Genomic DNA, 20,555 nt, shown 5'->3' on the forward strand with positions numbered 1-20,555 from the left:
ACCTGTGAATTAAAAGGCCCACTCTGTGGAAGTCTCCAGAAGTCATTCCTTCCCTGTCAAACATGCCCTCAGATGCTCCCACTCCAACACATCCCTAAACCCCTTTCACCAGGCAACCCTCTTGCCTGAAGGCTGGGGTGACATGTCCTGCTTTCCCCACATATCTTTAAGAAAAGAGAAACTATACTGATACAGTGGTATAATAAACACAAATTTGGCATTAACCAGGCCTAGAATGCCTGCAACTACTGGCTGCTTTTCTCCCAACAGTGTAACACTTGCCTGGGTACAAGGCCTACAGCTGGTGAAGTATGCACCTTTCTAAACTTTCTCTCTCTCCCCCCCCCCCTTTCTTTCACACACACACACACACCACATTACAGATAGTGGTAGCTAGCAAATCAACTCAGAATGATTTGGAAAGAAGTTTGGGGGTTAACATGCAGTAAGTGTGGGTCTCCTGAGTTTGTGTGAGACATCCTGGCCCAACTCTAAAGGACAAGAAAGGTGGATCTGGGGCTGAACTCCAATCTCCCCAGAGGTCAGGCTGAAAGTATCAACTTAAAAACTGACCATACATAATAGAAGGTTTGGAAGTGGAGGAGAGCATGGGGGATAAGATTCTCAGACAAATCCTAGAAGCCAAACTATGAATTACATGGAGAACTTTTGAAGGACAAGGTTACTTCAAACCAAAGAGAATCCCAGGGACTTGGAAAGGAAGTCTTAGACGTGGGCCTGACTACTAGATCCCCAGGTCTGTAGATATCAAGGTCATTAGCAGAGCTAGCCAGGCAGGCTGATGGGTAAGGGCAGTAACACCAACAACACACTGCTGGGGCAGCAGATGAGGGGAAGCTCACTGGCAAGGGCACAATTTCCTATCAGAGACAATGTGTCATTGTTGGGTGTCTGAAGACCTAGGTTAGGCCCTGGTCCTCCACTGAAGCTGTGTGATTGTGGCCAAGCCACTTAACTTTAAATGTTGAATCCTACCTCTGTAAAATGTAACATTGTTTTAGAGTTAGCATCATAAGGTGGCATGAATGTAAATTTCAACAGATTCCTTCCCTCCACAAGAGTGGCAGGCCTGGGCCTTCCATGGGTACTTCAAAGTTTCTGGACAAAGGGGAGGAGGAGCCAGTAACTCTTGCTCATTCATCTCTCACTGGCCAGTACAACCAAAAACAAGGAACTGTCCAACTTCCCTTCTCTTCCTGGTCATTACATGCCAGCTTTTGGGCACAGAGCCTGTTTGTCTTAGAAGCATGAACAATGCCTTGCTTTATCCAACCTTCCTTTGTCCAAATTACAGTGTAGCAGAATAGGAGATTTTTACATCACTCACCATAAAAGGGGGCTGCAAGGGAGCTGGGATTCTGCAGCTGAACAGCACCCATCCTGCTGAAGCCACGCTCCCTCCGTGCCCAGCTCAATGCCTCCTAGGGCTTGGCCTTTGGACACTCCCTAGAGAAGGCCCAGCTGACTGCTAAATTCTTCATTTGACTGCTTAATTTCACCTCCATCTCACTTTCCCCCCACTTCAGATCTGCCCCCCAAAGACGTTTCTGCTCAAGAGATGGGATGAGATGGGATTTTGGTGGTGGTATTGGGGGAGGGTTGTGGGGAAGGATGAGAGGGGGCCTAAAGAAAATGAATTTCTAAAATGCAGTCACTCTATCAGCCTTGAGACGCCTGCCTGTGCCAGGCCCTGACTCTGAGAGGCGAGTGGGCTCCCAATCTGGGGAGGGGCAAGCTTGTCTTGCCCTGGCTGCTCTTCAGGCCCTCCCAGTCCTTGTATAACCTCCATGGATGTGGCAGGAAGTCTTTTGGATTCCCCGGTTCTCTAGGTACTGCTCCCTAGCCCCTTCGAGGCCTCTGTCTGCACCTGCCCTTCTTTCCCACACACTTCTCCCTCTTCCTTGCCCCTGCAAGGCCCCCTAGGCCAGTAAAACACACAAGGAGCCTGAGGAATGAACATCCTCACAGAATATCCAATACATCACCTAGCTATGTGGATGCCTGTCCCTGCCAGTCAGACCTGGGCCTCACTCCTCTGGACCATGAACCACTTTCCACTGGGTCCCCTGTCTTATTCTCCCCAGCACACAAACCAGCATGCGGGCTCTTATAATGAGCCCTTGAAATTAGACTCTTGGAAGAACTTTTAAGGATCAAGTTAAAACTTCAGGTATGGTATGCCAGGCCCATTTCTCAGAGTTCCCCAACCCATCTTTGAACCATCACTCCCATTAGTTACTGCTCCTCACACCCAACCTTGCATGCTGCCCAGACATGTGCTTCTTCCCACCTAGAGCTTGCCTGCTGGGAAGCTCCTTATTACCTTCAAAACTCTTGAGACAGGTCAAGAATGACTACAAGTTTTTGGAACTCCTTCCTACCTCTTGCATCTGGGGTAGTCATACAAGGTTTCAGGCAACAAAATGTGGTGGAAGCGAATCAGAGCGAGTGTGGAAACCAGATCTCCTCCAAAGTCACGTTGGAATCGGACATGGTCATGGCACAAGGCGGCCAGGAGGAAAGCAGCTGGGAGAAAGGAGACCTGATCCCAGCCGAGCCCAGGCCCAGCTTTCCATTGGCAGAATATGGCCACAAGCCCACCCAGGTGAGTCCAGCACAAGACCCTCCTGTCAATCTACAGAATCCTAAGATGCAACCATTGGTGTTCATTTTAGGCCACCAAGTTATGGGAAGATTTACAGCAAGAGCCACCTGATAAAATGTGGTTCTTTGCTTGAGAGTATTTTTTTTAATTATTAAGTTTTTATTTATTTGCAAAGCAGAAAGAGACAGAATCAGAGATCTCCCAGATGCCCAGCCAGTAATTTGATCTGCGTCTCCCACGTGATTGGCAGAGACTCAAATACATGAGCCACCAATTGATGCTTCTTGGGATTCTGGCTCTGAGGTGCAGGGGCTGGGTCTCCAGGCACACAGACAGGGAATGCGGGTGGCCCACACAGGAGCTTAACTGGCACCAAATGCAGCCCCTATCACACAGTTCTGAAGCCTTCCCTGACGCACACACATTCCCTGCCCCAAGCCCATGCTTGGTACACATCACGTCATTTTACAATATTGTCAGATCTGGCTCACCTCTTCCAATAAATGACTAATTCTGTAAGGACCAGGGCTTAGCTGATTCATGGCAATATACCCATGCCTTGTGGTTTGATAAGGCTTGAAAACCTTACCTTCTGCCAAATTCACATCCATAGGTGTCACTCCCATGATTAGAAAGCCCTGCTCTGTTTTACATGCAGCCTTCTGTTTTATGTGCAGCTTACCAAACAAAGAAACATGTGCTGTATGCCCAGAACACCCTGCTGACCCCTGCCCTGCAGCTGCTTTCCAGCCTGCAGCACAGGCTGACCCTGCGGTGTCTCATCGGAGACCCATCTGCCTTCCTAAAGGGCACAGGGTAGCCAGTGGGTGGAGCGGTCAAGAGGCTCTCAGGAGAAACCTTTGGGTGTAATCCTGAAGAGTGAGCCGAGAGGAAGCCTGCAGCTCCCCTCCCCTCAGCATCCTACCCCCAAGGAGGTGGAGGAGGAGGAGGGGTGATGTCATGGATTGGTCAAACGCAGGAACACTGGACCTGGGGGTGGGGACTTCAGAGTAAAAAAACAGGGGGTTAAAGGTTGGTTCCAATCTGGAGCGGCTCCTGTCACCTCTTCCCTCTCAGACACACAAGGTAAGACAGGCGCTTGGGCTTCCCCCTCCTGGGAATGAGGTGCCTTTATCCCCTCTCCTTCAAGCACCTGAGATCCAGACGGAGGCCCAGAGGAAAGGGAGCAGGATACTAGCTCCTGTCCGGGCAGACCCCAGGGCAGGAGCCACCCCTCTGGGGTCTGAGACTGAAGCCCTCACAGGTAAGAAGGCTCTTGTGCCATCTGCTGTGCACATCCCACTCCCCGGGAATACCCTGGGGATGCAGGCAGCCAACAGGAGACCCAGGACCAGCCAGCCAGGCATCAAACCAGGAAAGAAGCAAAAAGAGAAAAGAATGGGGCGTTCTAAGCAGACTAAAACAAGTGAGCAGTGTGGAGCAGTGAGCACCCTGGGCTGCGGCTGCGGCAGGAGGGGTACACAGATGCTTGTGTTCTGCCAGGTGGGCTGAGAAGCCGGACTCACCCACACAGTCTGCTCCACAAAAAGTCCTAAGGGTCCAGGCTGGGGACCAGCAGAGGCCAGGACACTAAGGTGCAAGCTCTGGGGCTCCTAGAGGGGTACTCTGAGGAAGACGGGATCCAGCAAAGAGCTGGGGGTGACACCCAGAGCTGCCCAGCTGGCACAGCAGCCAGAAACAGAGTAAAGCCTCAGGAAAAGGGTCTGGCCCCACATGCCTTTTCTGAAAGTTGTCTGATCCAGGTGCCTGGAGCAGTTTTATCAAGGTAAAAAAAAAAAATGCAAGTTTCTTTGGCTTATGAAGGCAGAGATCATTTTTTTCTCCCTTCTAGAAGTTGTTTGGACGGCAGGGGAAGGGAAGAGGGGGAAGAAGGCTTTTACTTGGCACACTGGTGCTCACGGCATTCTCTTCCTATTCTCCTGAGTGTTAACTTCCTCGTCTCAATGAAACTCAGGGGGTTTACTTCCTCATGAATGGAGCTAGATTCAAGCCCAGTAACTCAGAGCCTGAATCCTAAGTTCTTATTCTTTCTTTCATTGGAAAACCCAAAGTACTGCCTGCCCCAAGTGAACCAGGCATGGGACTGTGCCCCAGGTACAGAGCACAGTCAAAGGGGCCCTGTTCCCCAACTCCCACTCCTCCCAGGACACCACACCCCAAAACACAGCACGTGAAAAGAAAGTCAAATTTATCTGATCTTTCTAGCAGGTACGCAGTGATGGCACTGGCTTCTGCAAGGTTCTCCCACTTGTTTTATTTGTTAGCGAGGCACAGACAGATATTTGAACCTTGGCCTGCTGTTTCCTGGGTGTGCATTAGCAGGAAGCTGAAGGCAGAAGCTGGGCCCAGACTCAAACCTACGCACCCAGATCTGGGATGCAGGTGTCCCGAGTGGCATCTTAACTCTGCATCCAACACCCACCCTGCTGCCTGCCTTTTTCTTGTCTTCTCACAAGCACTAACCATCCCTCAGGTCAGGGATCACCTGTATTTGTGGTTCATGTTCCTAATGCCTCCTTTGTGCCCAACCTGTCCCTGTATGGTACCACACAGCACTAGAGGAAAGTTCATCAAAATTAACACTTTCTGGGCATAAGCTGCTCCATCTAGAAATGTTTATGGAGCACAGACGCAAGAAATGCAGCCATCCAGCAACCATGTAGTAGCACCCTGATCACCATAATATCAAAGCTTACAATGAGGACAATGCGAAATTCTTTTTATATCTGATAGCATTTAGTTTTCAGAGAACCCCTAAGCGCATGTATCAAAAAGCTTAAATCAACTTGCTCAAGAGGTGGAAACAACCTGGGCACTCAGCATTTCCGACCACCACTGCAGGACCCTGGGAAGAGGACGGTGGCCAGCACAGGAGCAATCCCCGTCCCCCGAGTACTGTCTATCACAGACAACTGGTCCCGTTGAGTCCCAAGAAAGCTTTCCCAAGAATGTGCCTTTTCAGGTGGCCCCAGGGGGTGAATAGACAAAGAGGGCAGGTGGGTGTTAAACTCAACAGTTTGGGCACCGCTTAGGCCACGTGCATCCTACCTGAGTGCCTGATTCAGATTCCGGCTCCTCCACTTCCAATCCAGTCTTTGGCTATGTACCTCCTGGGAAGCATACATGAGGGCTCAAGAACACGGGCCCCTGCCACTCCTGTGGGAGACTGGCTGGTAGATATTGAGGAGTGAGCCAATGGGAGAGCTCTCTATCACTCTTTCTCTGTGTCTTGCTGCTTTTCAAATAAAGTGAAAAAATAAAAAATAATTTTTAACAGGTTTGTGGAACACAGAATTTAAAGTTTGGCTTTTTTGTTTAAGAGGAAGAAGGATGTTTCTGCAGGCAGAGGAATACGCAGTGGAAAGTTCCAGGCTAGGAAGAAGTCTGGCAGCACAGGGCTGTGACCTGGCGGATGGCCAGGCTGGGTTGGTCACAGGGAAGCTAAGGAGAAGAGCACATGATGTTGCATTGCAATTCACACAGTCCAGAGCCTTCTAGCAGAAGGCTGGGCTGAGAGCAGCACGGCAGGCAGCTGCTTCATCTGCTCAGTCTGCTGGTAAAGGGCACAGGGTGATGAAATATTTGCAAGTCAGAACTGGCCAATCTGGGGTAGGCATGTGACTTAACGCTGGACCTCAGGACACTGGCATCCTACGCCAACATGCCCATCTGAGTCTCAGCTGTCTCCTTCCAATCCAGTTCCCTCTTCCTGTGCCTGGGAAGGCAGCAGAAGATGGTCTGACGAGTAGGAGACTTGCCATTCATGTAGGAGACCCGAACAGAGTTCCTGGCTCCGACCTTTAGCCTTGCCCAATGCTGGCTGCCTTGCACACATAAGGGGGAGTGAATCAGCAGAGGGAAGATGTGTGTGCACAAGTGTGTGTGTGTGCACGCGTGTGTGAGTGAGAGAGAGAGATGAATAAAAGAAGTAAACATTAAAAAAAAAAAAAAGATCATTCTAAAATCTCAGGTTGCCGAAAGAGAACAAAAAAGAAACAGAGGTGGGGTCAGGAAGGAGAGCAAAGGGCAGGGGCCCCTGCATGCTGGCTTCCTGGCCAGTTGATAAAGGCCTGGTTGGCTGGTGACACAGGCACATCATAAATCTAGCCCTCTGATCATGGTGACCAGGGGTGGCCCAGATTACTTTACACCTCAGCATGCCTCTTCAAGTCCTATTTCTGGGATCCTCAAAAAAAAAAATTATCTGCAAAGTTAAAGATAAGTCAGCTTAGTTAAAGTCAGAAGTTAAGGTTTGGTTAAGCAAAACAGAGGATGCCAGGTCATGGGTGTCACCTGCTGGTGGGCCACAGGACTGGCACACACCAGTCCCACAAGGCAGGTACTGCCCCTAGTCCTAGCTGAGAACATGCAGAGGTCTCACTGATGCGCTGTGAGGTGCAGTTTTAAGTGGTGAGGCCAGGATTCCAAGGGGTCACGGCCATACCCTGGCCTTGTACTTGCATCACAGGGCAACCTGGAAAGGATCCGGGTTGGTCAGGGATGGGGAAGAGGGAATAAACAGTAGGAAGTGATGCTGGAGCAACAGGAGGGGAGTGGATCCAACTAAGGTGGGTGGCAGAAAGGGGCGCAGGGTTTCCAGAGGTGTATCTGGTGGATGTTGGTACCATGGTGGGGTTCGGGGTTCCTGGACCCACAAGCAGTTGGAGACTCGGGCTTTGCACATGCTAAGCCTGCCCATCCTGGGTACCAAGGCGTAGGGGACGGCAGGAGGCAGCGAGACACTCAGACCTGAAGGGCGGAAGGTTGCTTCCAGACTCCAGAAGACCTGGGATACTTCGGCGACTGCTCCCATTTTTTTCTGTCTTGTCTTACCTCAGGACAGCAGAGTCGAGAAGGTACTGGGGCTAGAGCTAGGGCAGAGTTGAAGGGGCAAGGGTGGTCACGAAGGTCAAAGACAACTCCAAGCTTACCGGGGACTCGGTTTCCCCTGCAGATGGCTTTGCTCTGCCGCAGGTACACCACACTTCAGATGCTAGCCTGCGTTCTGCTCGGCCTGGGGTTCCTGGTGCTGCACCTATCGCTCCAGCAAGCCTCGAGGACCCAGCCAGAGGACCCCACAGATGGCACTCCTGCCGCCGCTGTGCAGCTGCAGGCACCCCACGAGGGGGCCTCCTGTGTGGCCAACGCCTCTGCAAACACCATCACCGACTTCCAGCAGCTGCCGGCACGGATCCAAGACTTCCTGCTCTACCGGCACTGCCGCCACTTCTCGTTGCTGTGGGACGCACCGGCCAAGTGCACTGGCCGCCGGGGCGTCTTCTTGCTGCTGGCCGTCAAGTCGTCGCCCGCCAACTACGAGCGACGCGAGCTCATCCGGCGCACGTGGGGACAGGAGCGCAGCTACGGAGGTCGGCAGGTGCGCCGCCTCTTCCTGCTGGGCACGCCGCCGCCCGAGGCCGGAGAGAGCGCAGCTCAGCTAGCAGAGCTGGTGGCGCTGGAGGCGCAGGAGCACGGCGACCTGCTGCAGTGGAACTTCACCGACACCTTCCTGAACCTCACGCTCAAGCACGTGCGCCTGCTCGACTGGCTGGAGGAGCGCTGCACGCAGGCACAATTCGTGCTCAGCGGCGACGACGACGTCTTTGTGCACACAGCCAACGTGCTGCGCTTTCTGGAGTCGCAGGCGGCGGACCGCCACCTCTTCATCGGGCAGCTCATGGACGGCTCCGTGCCCATCCGCGACAGCAGAAGCAAGTACTTTGTGCCCCCGCAGCTCTTTGCAGAGCGTGCCTACCCGGTGTATTGCAGCGGCGGCGGCTTCCTGCTGTCCAGGCATACTGCCCAGGCCCTGCGTGCCGCCGCCCGTGACACCCCACTCATCCCGATTGATGATGCCTACATGGGCATGTGCCTGCAGCGTGCCGGCTTGGCCCCCAGTGGCCACGATGGCATCCGCCCCTTTGGGGTGCAGCTGCCTGGCACCCACCATCCCTCCTTTGACCCCTGCATTTACCGCGAGCTGTTGATCGTACACCGCTTTGCGCCCTACCAGATGCTGCTCATGTGGAAGGCGCTTCACAGCTCTGCACTGAGCTGCAGCCGCGGACACCGGCTGTCCTGAAGCCACCGGGGCGCTGCGCTGGGCCCCCAGCTTCCCTGCCTCCATACCCGGGAGGGAATTTTTCCGTGCTGAGAGCGTGTCTGACCTGCAGTCTGCGATTTGGACTCTCGGTACGGGCATCTGAACCTCGGGTGCACGTTGAATGACCTGGGGACAGGGAGACAGGGCGGAAAATAACTCCGCCCTGGCCCTGTCTTCAGAGTCTCTGACGTTATTGGCCCCGGGGTGGCCCCAGACAGGTAGGTGGTTTTAATTTAAGTTCCTTGGAGAATCTAATACGTTGCTAGATTTAGGCACTGCGAAGCTAAGAGAGCTCGTTCATTCTTGCAGCGCAGTTCCAGGGCTCCTTTCACGGGCCTTCCTGGCGCCTGACTCCCAAGCTCACTGATCATAGGCAACCGAGCAAGGAAAGTATAATGCCCGGGATCCGTGTCACCTGCCAAGTGCCGTTCCCATCCTTGCCTTCTCCCATGCGAACCCAAGACCCCCTTAGGGCAGTAACCCACCAGGGAACCTACGGTCACCACCAGGTAGCATGCCTGCTGTGGTCACCTGCACACTCACCCTGACCAGAGCTAGCTACCTGTGCCCACCAACACTCACTCGTGAAGGGCCGAGACTGGCTCCTCTCCAGCGCCAGGACCTCAAGGCCACTCAGTCTGGGAGGTCCAAGGTGGGTGTGGGGAAATTGTAGGGGGTGTGGCAGAGTCCACGGGAGGCTAGGGAGGGAGGACAGTGTGTGGAATGTGTTGGGAGCTGGGGTCCTAGGGAGTGTGCAGGTGGAGCTGGAGCGCAAGTGCAGGACCAGGATTGGCAGGTTGGGAGGGCCATAACTGGGGCCTGCAGGACCAGTGTGGGCCTGACCCCCAGCAACCGCCAGTCACTGTAGCCAAGTAGAAGTCCAGGAAACAGCAAAAGAGCAAGGCAGCAGTCCCAGCTCTGTCACGTGGATAAGAGGAACTCAGCCTGGACAGGAAGTTAGGAGACTGACCAAGTGCCCTCACCTACCTCTGGGCAAAGCTCAGACTGCATAGCCCAGCACTGATGCCCCCAGCTGCTGCTCACCTCCCATTGTCCTCCTGTGGGACTCTGGCCAGGCAAGGTCAGGCTCTCTGCCTTTGGGCTCTCACTCCAAGATCAGCCACTAGCACTGTCCGCGTCTCCTGTATCAGGGAGGCTGCTAGCCAGCCACTACATCCCTGCACCGCCCCGGGGAACACACCTGCCTGTCTTTGCCCACATCTCCCCACAGATAGGGGTGCCCATCAGCAGATGCAAAGGACTGTATGGGGAGCACACTCCGGTCCCCTCCCCCCTAGTCACCAGTGTCACTCCCAGATCATGACACCCATAAATCTCCCATCAGGGCTTGCCAAATGGTGCCCTGGTGGGCACACACCCCCAGACAGGACCCATGGCATAAGGCAAGGCAGGAAACCAAGAGGCTTGCAGAGTGTCTCCCCCCCCCCCCCCCCCACCGCAGCTGTGCTGCCCTGGGCACTGGGGCTGGGATTTTCAGCTCAGCCTTCCCTGGGGGTTTGCCCACGCTCTGTGTCCACAGCCTTGGCCTCCTGGTGCTTGGTCAGACTCAAGACCGCCAGGGACTAGATAGCCGACGAGCAAGACTTTCTAGTACTGGAGGCTGGAAGTCGACGGTCACTCAGTACCTGCTATGGGCCGCTCCTTTTTGTCTCCAGTGTCCTCCCATGGTGGAAGGGGACGGAGCAGGGGCTGCTCTCATAAGGGCTCGAATGTTGCGTGTGAGGGCCCTACCCTCCTCCTAACTCCCCCAAGGGTTGGGGGTTCCACACACAAGCCGTGGGGGAACATAAATGTCTAGACCATCACACTGAATAACCCAATGTGTATTGTTTCCATGAGACACACAGAGACAGATTGGGGCCGGGCCGAAGCCACCAAAACTCAATCAGATTCTCTCAAGTGAATGGCAGGGCCCCAGTGACAGACCTTGCCTCCTAGGGTCTGTGTTGGCAGGTGTTCTGACGGTGAGACATGGGTGTCCTTATCAGCCTGCCCCTAATGTGACCCCTCTGATCTCGGTTTCTTCCCAACTAGCCAGACTGTTCTCAGAGGGATGAATCCTGCCTAGTTGTCAACCAGCATCTTGACCCTGAGGGAACCCATGCAAACCGATGCCATCGCTGCCTCAACCCTCTGGGAATGTGAGGTCCTTTCAACGCTCAGTCACCAGGGGACACACCCCGCACACTATGCCCCAGGCAGCCGGCGGTGCACGGGTCTGGCGTGATCTCCCACCTGACCTTACCCTGCACGGGCGATTTCGGGGTGAGCGCACTTGGGAAGGTTGGCCATGAGCAGCCGAAGAGGCCCGCGCCCGCCAGAGAGAGCTCCCAGTCCCCTTTGGAAGGCCAGTGCCACTCTGACCACACTCGACCCGACAAAATAAGCTCATCAGGAAGGCTCAGGTCTCCAGGAAACGGTCCCAGAAACCCCGGAAAGGCGTGGCGAGGAGGACTAGCGCCGAGAAATGGAGACACTTTGCCCGTTACACCAAGAACAGACGCGACGCTCTGGGACGGGTCCTTTATTGAATGGGACACCAAGTTCCTTAGCGATTTCCAAATAGCCCAGTAGGGGGCGGTCTTCCTCTTCCAGAATTAACAATCTACTTGGAAAAACCCAGGGACCCTGGAGATGAGTGAGAGAAAACAAAGAGCCCATCCTTTCAGAAAACCCATGTGCAACCCCGGCTTCCCAGCACAGGACGGGAACCTCCCAAGCACGACCTTAGCTGCTACACCAAACATCCTTCCCAATTTAATTCCTATACAAGCAATCAGAAAGAATATGAAGCTAGATAGGAAATCATCTTAAAAGTTACAATATATTTTGGGGCACAATGGACATCCCATATGAGCACTGGTTCCACTCCCAGCTGCTCTACTTCCAATCCTGCTCCCTGTTGATGTGCCTGGAAAAACAGCAGAAGATAGCCCTTGCTTGGACCCCTGCATCCATGTGAGAGACCCAGATGAAGCTCCTGGCTCCTGGCTTCAGCCTGGCTGGGCTCTGACTGTTGGAACCATTTGTGGAGTTAATCACTGGATGGGAAATTCTCTCTTTCTCTCTCTCTCTTTCTAATTTTGCCTTCCATGTAACTTTTTTGGGGAAAAAAGTTAAAATAAAAAATGTTTTGAAACACACACATTAACATGGACATAAGATGTTCTACAGTGCCTCTAAGCCCTTGGGTTCTCCAGGTCCTCACCCAGAAAACAGCCAGAAAACAGGGAGCGTCATCTCCATTTGACAGGTAGGGAGACTGAGACCCAAGGAGGGAGGCACCTGCCCAAAGTCACCAGGAACAGAGAGTTCAGGCATCCTGTGTACCTTTCCTGGGTACTACCCGCTTCCCCCACCACCACACCTACCATCCACCCCGGCCTGGGGTTCAAAGGCCACAACTTGGCTACATAGCCACAAGGGCACTCGTGGGCATTGTGTCTCCCATTGGATCCCAGTGTCCACACTTCAACAACAACAACATGCTAGAAAGACAAGACACACCCAGGACAAAGCCACCAGAGAGCTGGAGCCCTTGGAGACCGGAGGTGATGCGCCAGGCAGGATGGAGGGCAAAGTTTAAAGGGGAAATCCTGCCTCAGTTTCCCCCAGTCCAGTGTCCCACCCACCACTCCACCCAAGTCCTGAAGGAAGAGATGTCTCCCCCTCCCCAGAAGAAAGAGGGCCCAGATTGGTGCAGAGGTCAGTCCAGCAACATGTGGTGTGTGGGACGCAGAGCTAGGAGCCCGGGGAACTGCCAGTCGGACTGCAGCCCCAGGGCAGGGTTTGAATCTCAAGAATCCTGCGATGGCTCATATGGCAGCAGAAGTTCCTGGAATAGAGCTGCTTGTCTTTGCACAAGAAGGAATACAGGTATGAGGCAGGAAGCAGGGGTAGGAGAGGGAGCAAGGTCACCAGGGGTCGGTTGGCATCTGTCAGAATGAATGGGCACCCTGTGGACAGAACCCGAGAGTGAGCATGCCCCCTCAGTTCCAACTGGGGAGGGCAGGGTTCCATGGTCTAATGTCCGGCAGGTCAGGTGGGTGACTCGGGTGACTGCTGAGAGCTGAGTGCAGTTTGTGTCCAGCCTGGGGCCCACAAGGGAGCAGAGCAGGTTCTTCCCGAAGCTCCTCCCCCTGCCCTCTTCCCCTGGACAAGGGGAAACAGGTGCAGCTCCTCCTCCCATTGTCATCAGACTGGGGAGCACAGGGCAAAGAGACTCCCTCTAGGGCACCTTCCTTGGGGACAGGCTGGACTGTCCTGTAACATTATTGAGGGGTCCAGGCAGGACTTGCAGCCTCCAAGGCTGCCAGAAGCTGCTGTGTTCCTTTATCACGGGTGTTTTGTTTTCCTTAGGCACCTCCCACAGCACAGGCTCATTTCCAACTTTCTGCCCACACCAACACCTGCCTTGGTTTGCAGGGGCTCCATCCCTTGTGCAAGGTGCACTCAGGACACATGTGGTGGGGTTGAGGGATGTGGGTTCTGGGCGTGAGAGGGCAGACCAGCACCCTCAAACTGAGTGGCTGCCTCTGGTTCACAGAATCTCTGAGTTGTCTGGGTGAAAGGCGCTGGGCCATTAGCAGCCCAGCACAGCCTTTGCATAACAAAGAGCTCCATGGGTGTGGCCTAACCTAGGGCTGGGCCACCTTCCCTGCTCGATGAATTCTGACTCTCCCGGCCCTCAGCTCTCTAGTGAGCGTCATCCTCCAGGCCCTTGGGGTGCAGCAGGCAAGGCCACTGGGCACTGGGGTGATGGGGTCTGAGGGGCAGTAGGTGGTGGGTAAGAGTGGAACAGGTGCACAGCCTGGCAGAAGCAGAAGTGGAGGGGAAGAGAAGTAAAGTGAGGGAGGAGCTGAGTGGACAGGGCGGGGTGAATTGGATGGCAGGGAGGGGCAGCAGAGGGGATGGAAGGGAACAGGAAGTGGCCTTGGCCCTCAGGGGGTGCTGGGCCCGTTCCTCAAGGGGATGGGGGTGAGCAGGGATGGGGCCCTCCTGGAGGAAGAAGGCTGGAATCTTTACAGTCAATTCAAAGAGATCTTTCTCTCTGGCAGTTGCTTAGCACCCCCTAGTGCTCTAGCTCACTCAGCTGCTCCTCCAAGTAGCAAGAAGCAGTATGTCAATCGTTACCAGCCTTTTGCAATTAAGAAACTGCCTGACGGGCAGGCACAGTGGTGAGAGCCCCAGTTAGGACACCTGAATCCCACATCAGATGCTCAGGTGTGATTTCTGGCTCTGGGCTCCTGGCTTTAACTTCTTGCTGGTCAGACCCTGAGAGGCAGGGTGATGGCCTAGGCAGTGCGGGCCTGCCAGCCACGTGGGAAACCTGGGGATGGAGGTTCTGGGTCCTGGCTCCAAATCTCAGGCCAAAGTCAACAGATTCTCTCTCTATCTCTCTTGCTCTCTCTCCCACACTCTCATAGATGATAAACAGTTTTAAAATGTTCAGTGAAAACCTTCTACATCTGTAGTTTCATCTCCATGTTGCTGGCGGTACATCAAGGTAGACTCCTGGAGGTGGACTGTGGGTGAAGGTGCAGGTGCATGTGCAGCCTTGTTGGGGCTGTGTGCGCCTGCCTGCTAGCGGCTTGTGTGTGTGTGTGTGTGTGTGTGCGCGCGCGCGTGTCTGCTTCACCCCAGCGTTGCCAGCAGAAAGTACCACAATTCTCTTCCTTTCTGCCCACCTGGTGAGAAACATCATCTCTATGTTGTACTTTGCCTTGTTTCAATTTCTTGAACTTTCCCCCATGCGTTTGATGCGTTCTGTTCTTCCACTTCATGTTATTATTGGATTTGTGGGTTAGTCCCTCAGTTTGTTTTTTTTTTTTTTTTAATGTACCTCTTTATTTGAAACACAGAATTAGAGAGAGAGCTCTTCCATTTGCTGGTTCATTCCTCAAATGGCTGCAATGGCCGGAACTAAGTCAATCTGAAGCCAAGAGTCAAAAGCTTCTTCTGAGTCTGCCATGTGGGTGCAGGTCCCAAGGCCTTGGCCCATCCTCTGCTGCCTTCCCAGGCCATAAACACAGAGCTGGATGGGAAGGGAAGCAGCTGGGACACCAAGCAGCACCCACATGGGTTGCTGGTGCTATACCCACTACAGTACCAGTCCTGTCCTTCAATCTTTTAAGATTCACTTATAGATTAGGCATTGTTGGACAGGATGTTTCCTGGCCCCTCAACTTCATGCTTTGAAATCTAATCCCAAATGCGCTGGTGTTTGGAGATGGGGCCTTTGGTGGCTGGCCCCTAGTAATTGCCCGCTTAGCAGTGAGGCCACAGAGCTCGCTTGCTCTCATCCATCAGGTGAGGATATGGTTAGAAGTCACCATCTGCAACCTGGAAGGGAACCTTCACCTGAGCCCAAACTCGACCCTGGACTTCTAGCCCCTAGAACCGGGAGGAGTGAGGCCTCCTGCTTACAGTACTGTGTCACAGTAGCCTGAACTAAGATACATGGTCTCAGGTTTTCACTTGGACCCCTAATTCATGCAGTTTGTTCTTTGGGCTGCAACCTGGGGGTCTAATTTTATCTTTTTCCCAAACAGCTAACCAGTCATTCCAGTACCAATGCCAAAAACATCTGTCTTCGGGGTTAGCAAAGGTGGCGTCTCGAGTCTCTGGGGTAGGGATGAACTGGGCCTAATTCTGAATCTTCTGGGTTATTCCAATTGGTCTTGTCCTGCACCAGTGCTTCCCCTTTTGAATTCTACCTTTTCTCTGCTGAATGCCTGCTGGGCCAGCCCCCTCTCCTTGCTTTTCTTTTCCAGTGTTTTCTTGCCTATTTTCCCACATAAATCTTAGTATCGACTTACATAGTTTCAGAAAACAGCTTACGCTTTGTTTTGTTTTTTTTAACTCAGGTTGTCTATAATTTAGAAATGAACACATAGAGAACTGACCTATTTATTGGGTTGACATAACCCACCCAGCACAGGAAGGGGTGGGGGCTGTTTCCCATTTGTTTTTCTCTCCTGTCTCTGAAGAATTCTTTTTTAACTGCCTTTTATTGGATTTACATACCTCTCACTACTATTTAATCTTTTTTTGTTCTTGCTGTAAATGGGATTGTCTCTTCCTTTATGACCTGTGGTTATTGCTTATAGATGTAAATGCTATTGAATTTTATCCTGCTGTACCACTGAACTCCTTATCTGAATTAGTCCTGGGATTTTTCAGACATAATAGCATATCCATCTGAAAGTAGTTCTATATCTCCTGTACCCATTCTTTTAATTTTTATTTAGTTGAAAGAGGGAGCTTCCGTCCGCTGGCCCACTCGCTAAATGCCTGCTATAATTGTCAGGACCTTTGGTGAGGCATAGCAACCTAAGTACTTGTGCGCCACCAGCTGTTGCCCAGCAGGAGGCACACTAACAGGAAGCTGGAGCTGCAAGCAGAACCAGTCTCCGACCCAGGCACTCTGATAGGGGTGGGGGATCTCAGTCAGCAGGTTACTGGACCTCCACTTGAATGCCCTTGTCTGATGGCAGTGACCAAGCCCTCAGCACGTGGTGCAGCAGCAGGGGGAGGGAGTGGCATGCTGCCTTGTTCTTGACCTTGGTGGAAATGCCCCCAGAGCTTCTTGATTACCTAAGACACTGGCCTTAGCTTGGGCCTTTGTCCTGTTGAGAAAGTTTTGCCAGTCCCTTCTTACTGTTTGGGTTGGAAGTATTGGGATGGTTAGAACTGGACATGGCTCCCCAAACTCAGGCAAACATCCAAGCCCCCAGGTCTTAGGTTAATGCTTAACAAATTAACAGACAAAAGATATAGTGTTTATGTGGTCCCGGCAGCAGATGGGGCAGCCCCATGGGAGGTCTTTGGGCCCATGGGAGCCGGGCCCCAGGGGGCAGCCCCAGACAGAGGCTGGTTCTGGAGGCAGAAGTGCTTTCTGCCTAGCTCTCAGATTCTGAGCCTCCACCCTACAAGCCAGTTCCTGAATGGCTTCTCGTGGGAATTTCAGCTAAAGGAATAAAAAGTTGCCTAATACGGTACTGGATTTCTGTAAAGGCTTTACAGAGGGCATTAACTGAAGATGACTTCATCAGTGTGGGCTTTAATTCAGTGTGACTGATATCAAGGAGGGCTGTGAGGGCCTGGTATGGTAGCCTAGTGGCCTTGCACGTGCCAGGATACTATATGGGTACCGGTTCATATGCCAGCTGCTCCACTTTCCTTCCAGCTCCCTGCTTGTAGCCTGGGAAAGCAATAGAGGACAGCCCAAAGCTTTGGGACCCTGACTCCACATGGGAGATCCAGAAGAAGCTCCTGGCTCGTGGCTTCTAAGCAGCTCACTTGGGGAGTGAACTAGCGGATGGAAGATCTTTCTCTTTCTCTTTCCTCTCTGTAAATTTGACCTTTCAGTAAAAATAAATAAATCTTTATATGAAAAAAATAAAAACCGGACTGAGAGACACAGGGACATGCCACGAGGAGATGAAGGCAGGGACTGGGTGATGCCTCTGTCACCCAGGGGCCCATAGAGGACCTGAAGTCCCCAGAAGCTGGTGGGTGGACATGGATCAGATGCTGCTGATGCCTGTAGGCCAGGAAGCCTGGGGGGACTTGGTCTCGGCAGCATGGAAGCCAGCAGGGCTGTATTCACGGGCTGCTGAGCCTACACCAAGCTTGCATGCCTGGAACAAGCCCCATACCACTAAGCTGGTCTTCCACGCAGTGTGATAACAAACACAAGCAGTGCTGCGGGACAGGGTCGGGCTGAGGGCCACTCCAAGGCCTCTACCTGGTGCCCAGTGCGGAGACCTTCCCTTTGCCCTGCCACTCAAGGCCATGCTCTTGTGTCTGAGGACTCCTCGCCTGCCCCCTCCTGCCCCTGCACTGCAGCCTTGACCCAGTCTGTGCAGACTGGCAGGGAGGAAGGCGGAGGAAGGACCTGGGACAGGGAGATAGATTCTTTAATTATTCCGCCTCCAGGCCTCCAGCTGCCACTCATCGTCACTCCCCATGCCAAGGCGCAGCTTCCTGGAGGTTCTCAAACAACAGCTTGCCAGTTAGCTCTGTTGGGATCTGGGAAGATACTATTTATTGTGGGTGTCACCTGGGAATCCTGTTAGCCTCAGCAGCAGGGGAATAGGGGGTTTCCGGTGGGAGCCGACAAAATTCTGTCTCCAGGCTCTGGGAGGTATGTGGGGCAGGGGGCAGGTGCAAAGTCCTCCAGTGTCAGAAAGAGAAGGGTGATAAGACTCCCCCAAGTGGAGGACAAAGAGCGTCCAGGGAGCCCAGCCGAGGGCACCAGCAGGGAAGGACCAGGGCGGAGAGGGCGCTGGGGAGGGCACAGAGTGTGGTCAGGGTTGGTCCGGTCTCAGGTCTGTCCTTTGCTGTGTCACCCGGGGGCATGTCATCTGCAAAATTGGGCTCCCGTGGGCGGGTGGTCAGGACACCTCCACTGGACAGGCACCTCCACGTCCTGCCCCCTCGTGGCTCCATTAGATGACTCAGCCTGTGAAAACCAGGCACAAGGTCCTGAGGCCACAATGTTGTCAGGGCCCATCCCTCCTGCTCACGCTGGTTGGTCTCCCCTGGCCTTTCCGGGCCTCTCTAACTCTCTCCTCCCTCTCTAGGTTGGCTGCTCCAGACTGGTCACTCGTCTCTCCAGGCCTCCTCCTCCCCTGTGGGAGAAGCAGAGGAAGTCGCTGCAGTCCTACCATTCTGGAGGGTGGGTGCTGGGCCTCCAGGGAGCCTGGTTCTTTCTCCCAGAATTCACAAGGAAGAGATCAATGAGAAATGGCAGCTGTTGACACACGCTGAGTACCTGTTCCCAGCTAAGGGGCCCTGCCAGGGCTCCACCGGGAGGGACCCACCCACAGGAGCTCCGGGCTGGTTGCAGGGGTGAGGGGGCAAGGGCTCATCGAGGTTGAGTCACTGGCTCAAGGTCACACAAGCCTAGGCAGAACGCATGCTTGCTGCCACACACGGGACACCTGTCTTGGGGCTGCAGCACTGGGGCACAGAAGGGGACCTGAGCATCCTCTACACCCCACTGTTCTGTGGGCTCCACCCCGAGACAAGTCAGACTCTCTCAATCCAGCCTGATGTGGCCTTTATAGAGCTCTATCACATACTTCCACTACAAAGCCCATTTTACAGATAGGCAAAATGAGGCTCTGAAAGGCTAGACTTGTCTGGGTACCAGGACAAGACTTCAGGACTTGAGCCCAGATCTTCTTGGCTCTTCAAGTGCTGCCATCTTCTGCCTCGCTGACCAGGAAGGGGTCAGCATGGAGGGCAGCCTGGAGGAGGGTGGATGCTGAAGATGGGGCCTGCCTGCTGTGCTGCTTTGGGGAGCAGGTGGTGTTACAGCTGAGGCCAGCTGAGCAGAGCCCTGCCAAGGGGAAGGGAAGAGCCTTACAGCCTGCCAGTGAGCAGTGGTACCCTGCCTGGGAGGGGTGTGGAGCAGCTGCTGGCAGCTGGCTGGGATCCGGGGTGGGGTAGGGGTCCAGTCTGGACTGAAAGGCTGCTTGGTGGGTGGAGTCACTGAGCCTTCCTGGGCTGAGGACCGCAGCTGCACTGGGTGGACACTTGGGCGGCCTGAGGGAGAGGCTGGGCAAGGCAGGGTGACTGAGAGGTCCATGAGCTCACTCATGGAGACTGGGAGGAGGGGAGGTGTGTGCCCACACGAGCCCTGGATGACAGAGATGCAGCTGATGCTTGAGGCCCTACTGTGTGCCAGCATGGCTCATCCCTGAAGCTCCACCCCCAGAACGCAGGGAGACACAGCCTCCACTGCACAGGCTGGCTCAGCGCCTTTCCAGGACGTTCTAGGAGTTGGTCACACAATCCTACAGGAGCCCTCCGTCCAGGTCCCATCACAGCCCAGGGTCACCCACGGTGACAGGAGCCAGCGTTCCCAAGAGTCAGGACCCCGCACCTTGAGGATGGGCGGGCAGGCGGGAGGCAGCCTTTCCCACAGCCAACCGCTGCCTGGAGAGCTCAAGGGAGGCTCTCCCAGGACAGAGCTGGAGCTGGGAAGCATGGAGAGCTGGCCGCCGACAGGGTAGGGCAGGGACCGCGGCCCCGCGCGGGGCCCTCGGCTGCAACCCCTCCTCCGCCCCAGACCCCAGCGGCCGCTCCACGCTGCGGCGCCAATCCGCATGCGCGCCGCCCGGGCCGGTCCGCCCCACCGAGGCCACGCCCCTGGCCCCAAATGGGCGGAGGCCCCGGGGCCGGGGCGGGGCCGAGGCGGCGGAACACGGGGAGTCCGAGCCGGAGCCCCCGCCCCGGGCCGGCCCCGGAGGCATCTCGGGCCGGAGCCACGGGCGGCTGCGCGGCCGGTCCAGCCTCCGCTCCAGCGCGCCGTGCACGGCACCCGAGGTCCGGCTCGGCCGCGGCGGCGCGGCAGGTAGGAGGCGCGGCGCGCAGGGAGGCGTGTGCGGGCGCGCGTGCGGCGCGCCTTTCAGGGGTGTGTGCGGGGCGCGCGGCCACGCGGAGCGCGGAGCCGAGAGGGGGGCTGCGCGTCCCGCGCGCCGGGGGCCAGGGAGGTGAGCGCCGGCCTGGGGTCGCGGGGGTTGGGCTTCTGTCGTCCTCACCCCGCCCCCCGCGGCCAGGGTCTCTCCCCACGTGCCCCTGGGGGTTCCGGAGTCGTTTCCCCCAGTGTAGACGCCGGGGTAAGCTTGACACCTAGGGATGGCCTGCTTTCTCCCTCCTCCCCACAAGCCCCCCTTCCAGTTCCCCTGTCCCCTGCATCCGTTCAGTTCCCCAGTCGCGTCTGGAGACCCTCGGGGCACCAAGGCTTGGGGAAGAGGGTGCAGGCCCAGGCCC

General features: G+C 54.8%; 2 protein-coding genes across 2 annotated transcripts in view; both read left to right on the forward strand.

Annotated features, from left to right (window-relative positions):
- The first annotated feature begins 3,193 nt into the window (after positions 1-3,193).
- On the forward strand, positions 3,194-9,431 carry B3GNT6 (UDP-GlcNAc:betaGal beta-1,3-N-acetylglucosaminyltransferase 6). The gene is made up of 2 exons (XM_058663639.1): positions 3,194-3,712; positions 7,602-9,431. Exon 2 carries the CDS (start codon positions 7,602-7,604, stop codon positions 8,727-8,729), a length of 1,128 nt encoding a protein of 375 aa, XP_058519622.1. The 5' UTR covers positions 3,194-3,712; the 3' UTR covers positions 8,730-9,431.
- A 10,546-nt stretch (positions 9,432-19,977) lies between these two features.
- Positions 19,978-20,555, forward strand: part of CAPN5 (calpain 5) — a 53,826-nt gene continuing 53,248 nt past the window's right edge. Inside the window, exon 1 of the mRNA XM_058663630.1 lies at positions 19,978-20,136. The gene's annotated coding sequence lies outside the window, so the exon portion shown is untranslated. The remainder of the gene's footprint in view (positions 20,137-20,555) is intronic.

Source organism: Ochotona princeps, chromosome 4, assembly GCF_030435755.1.
Source record: "Ochotona princeps isolate mOchPri1 chromosome 4, mOchPri1.hap1, whole genome shotgun sequence".
Lineage (NCBI taxonomy): Eukaryota > Metazoa > Chordata > Mammalia > Lagomorpha > Ochotonidae > Ochotona > Ochotona princeps.

Bases quoted from the DNA above. Each gene is read 5' to 3' on its own strand.
- B3GNT6 (XM_058663639.1), top strand. From the start codon at position 7,602: ATGGCTTTGCTCTGCCGCAGGTACACCACACTTCAGATGCTAGCCTGC.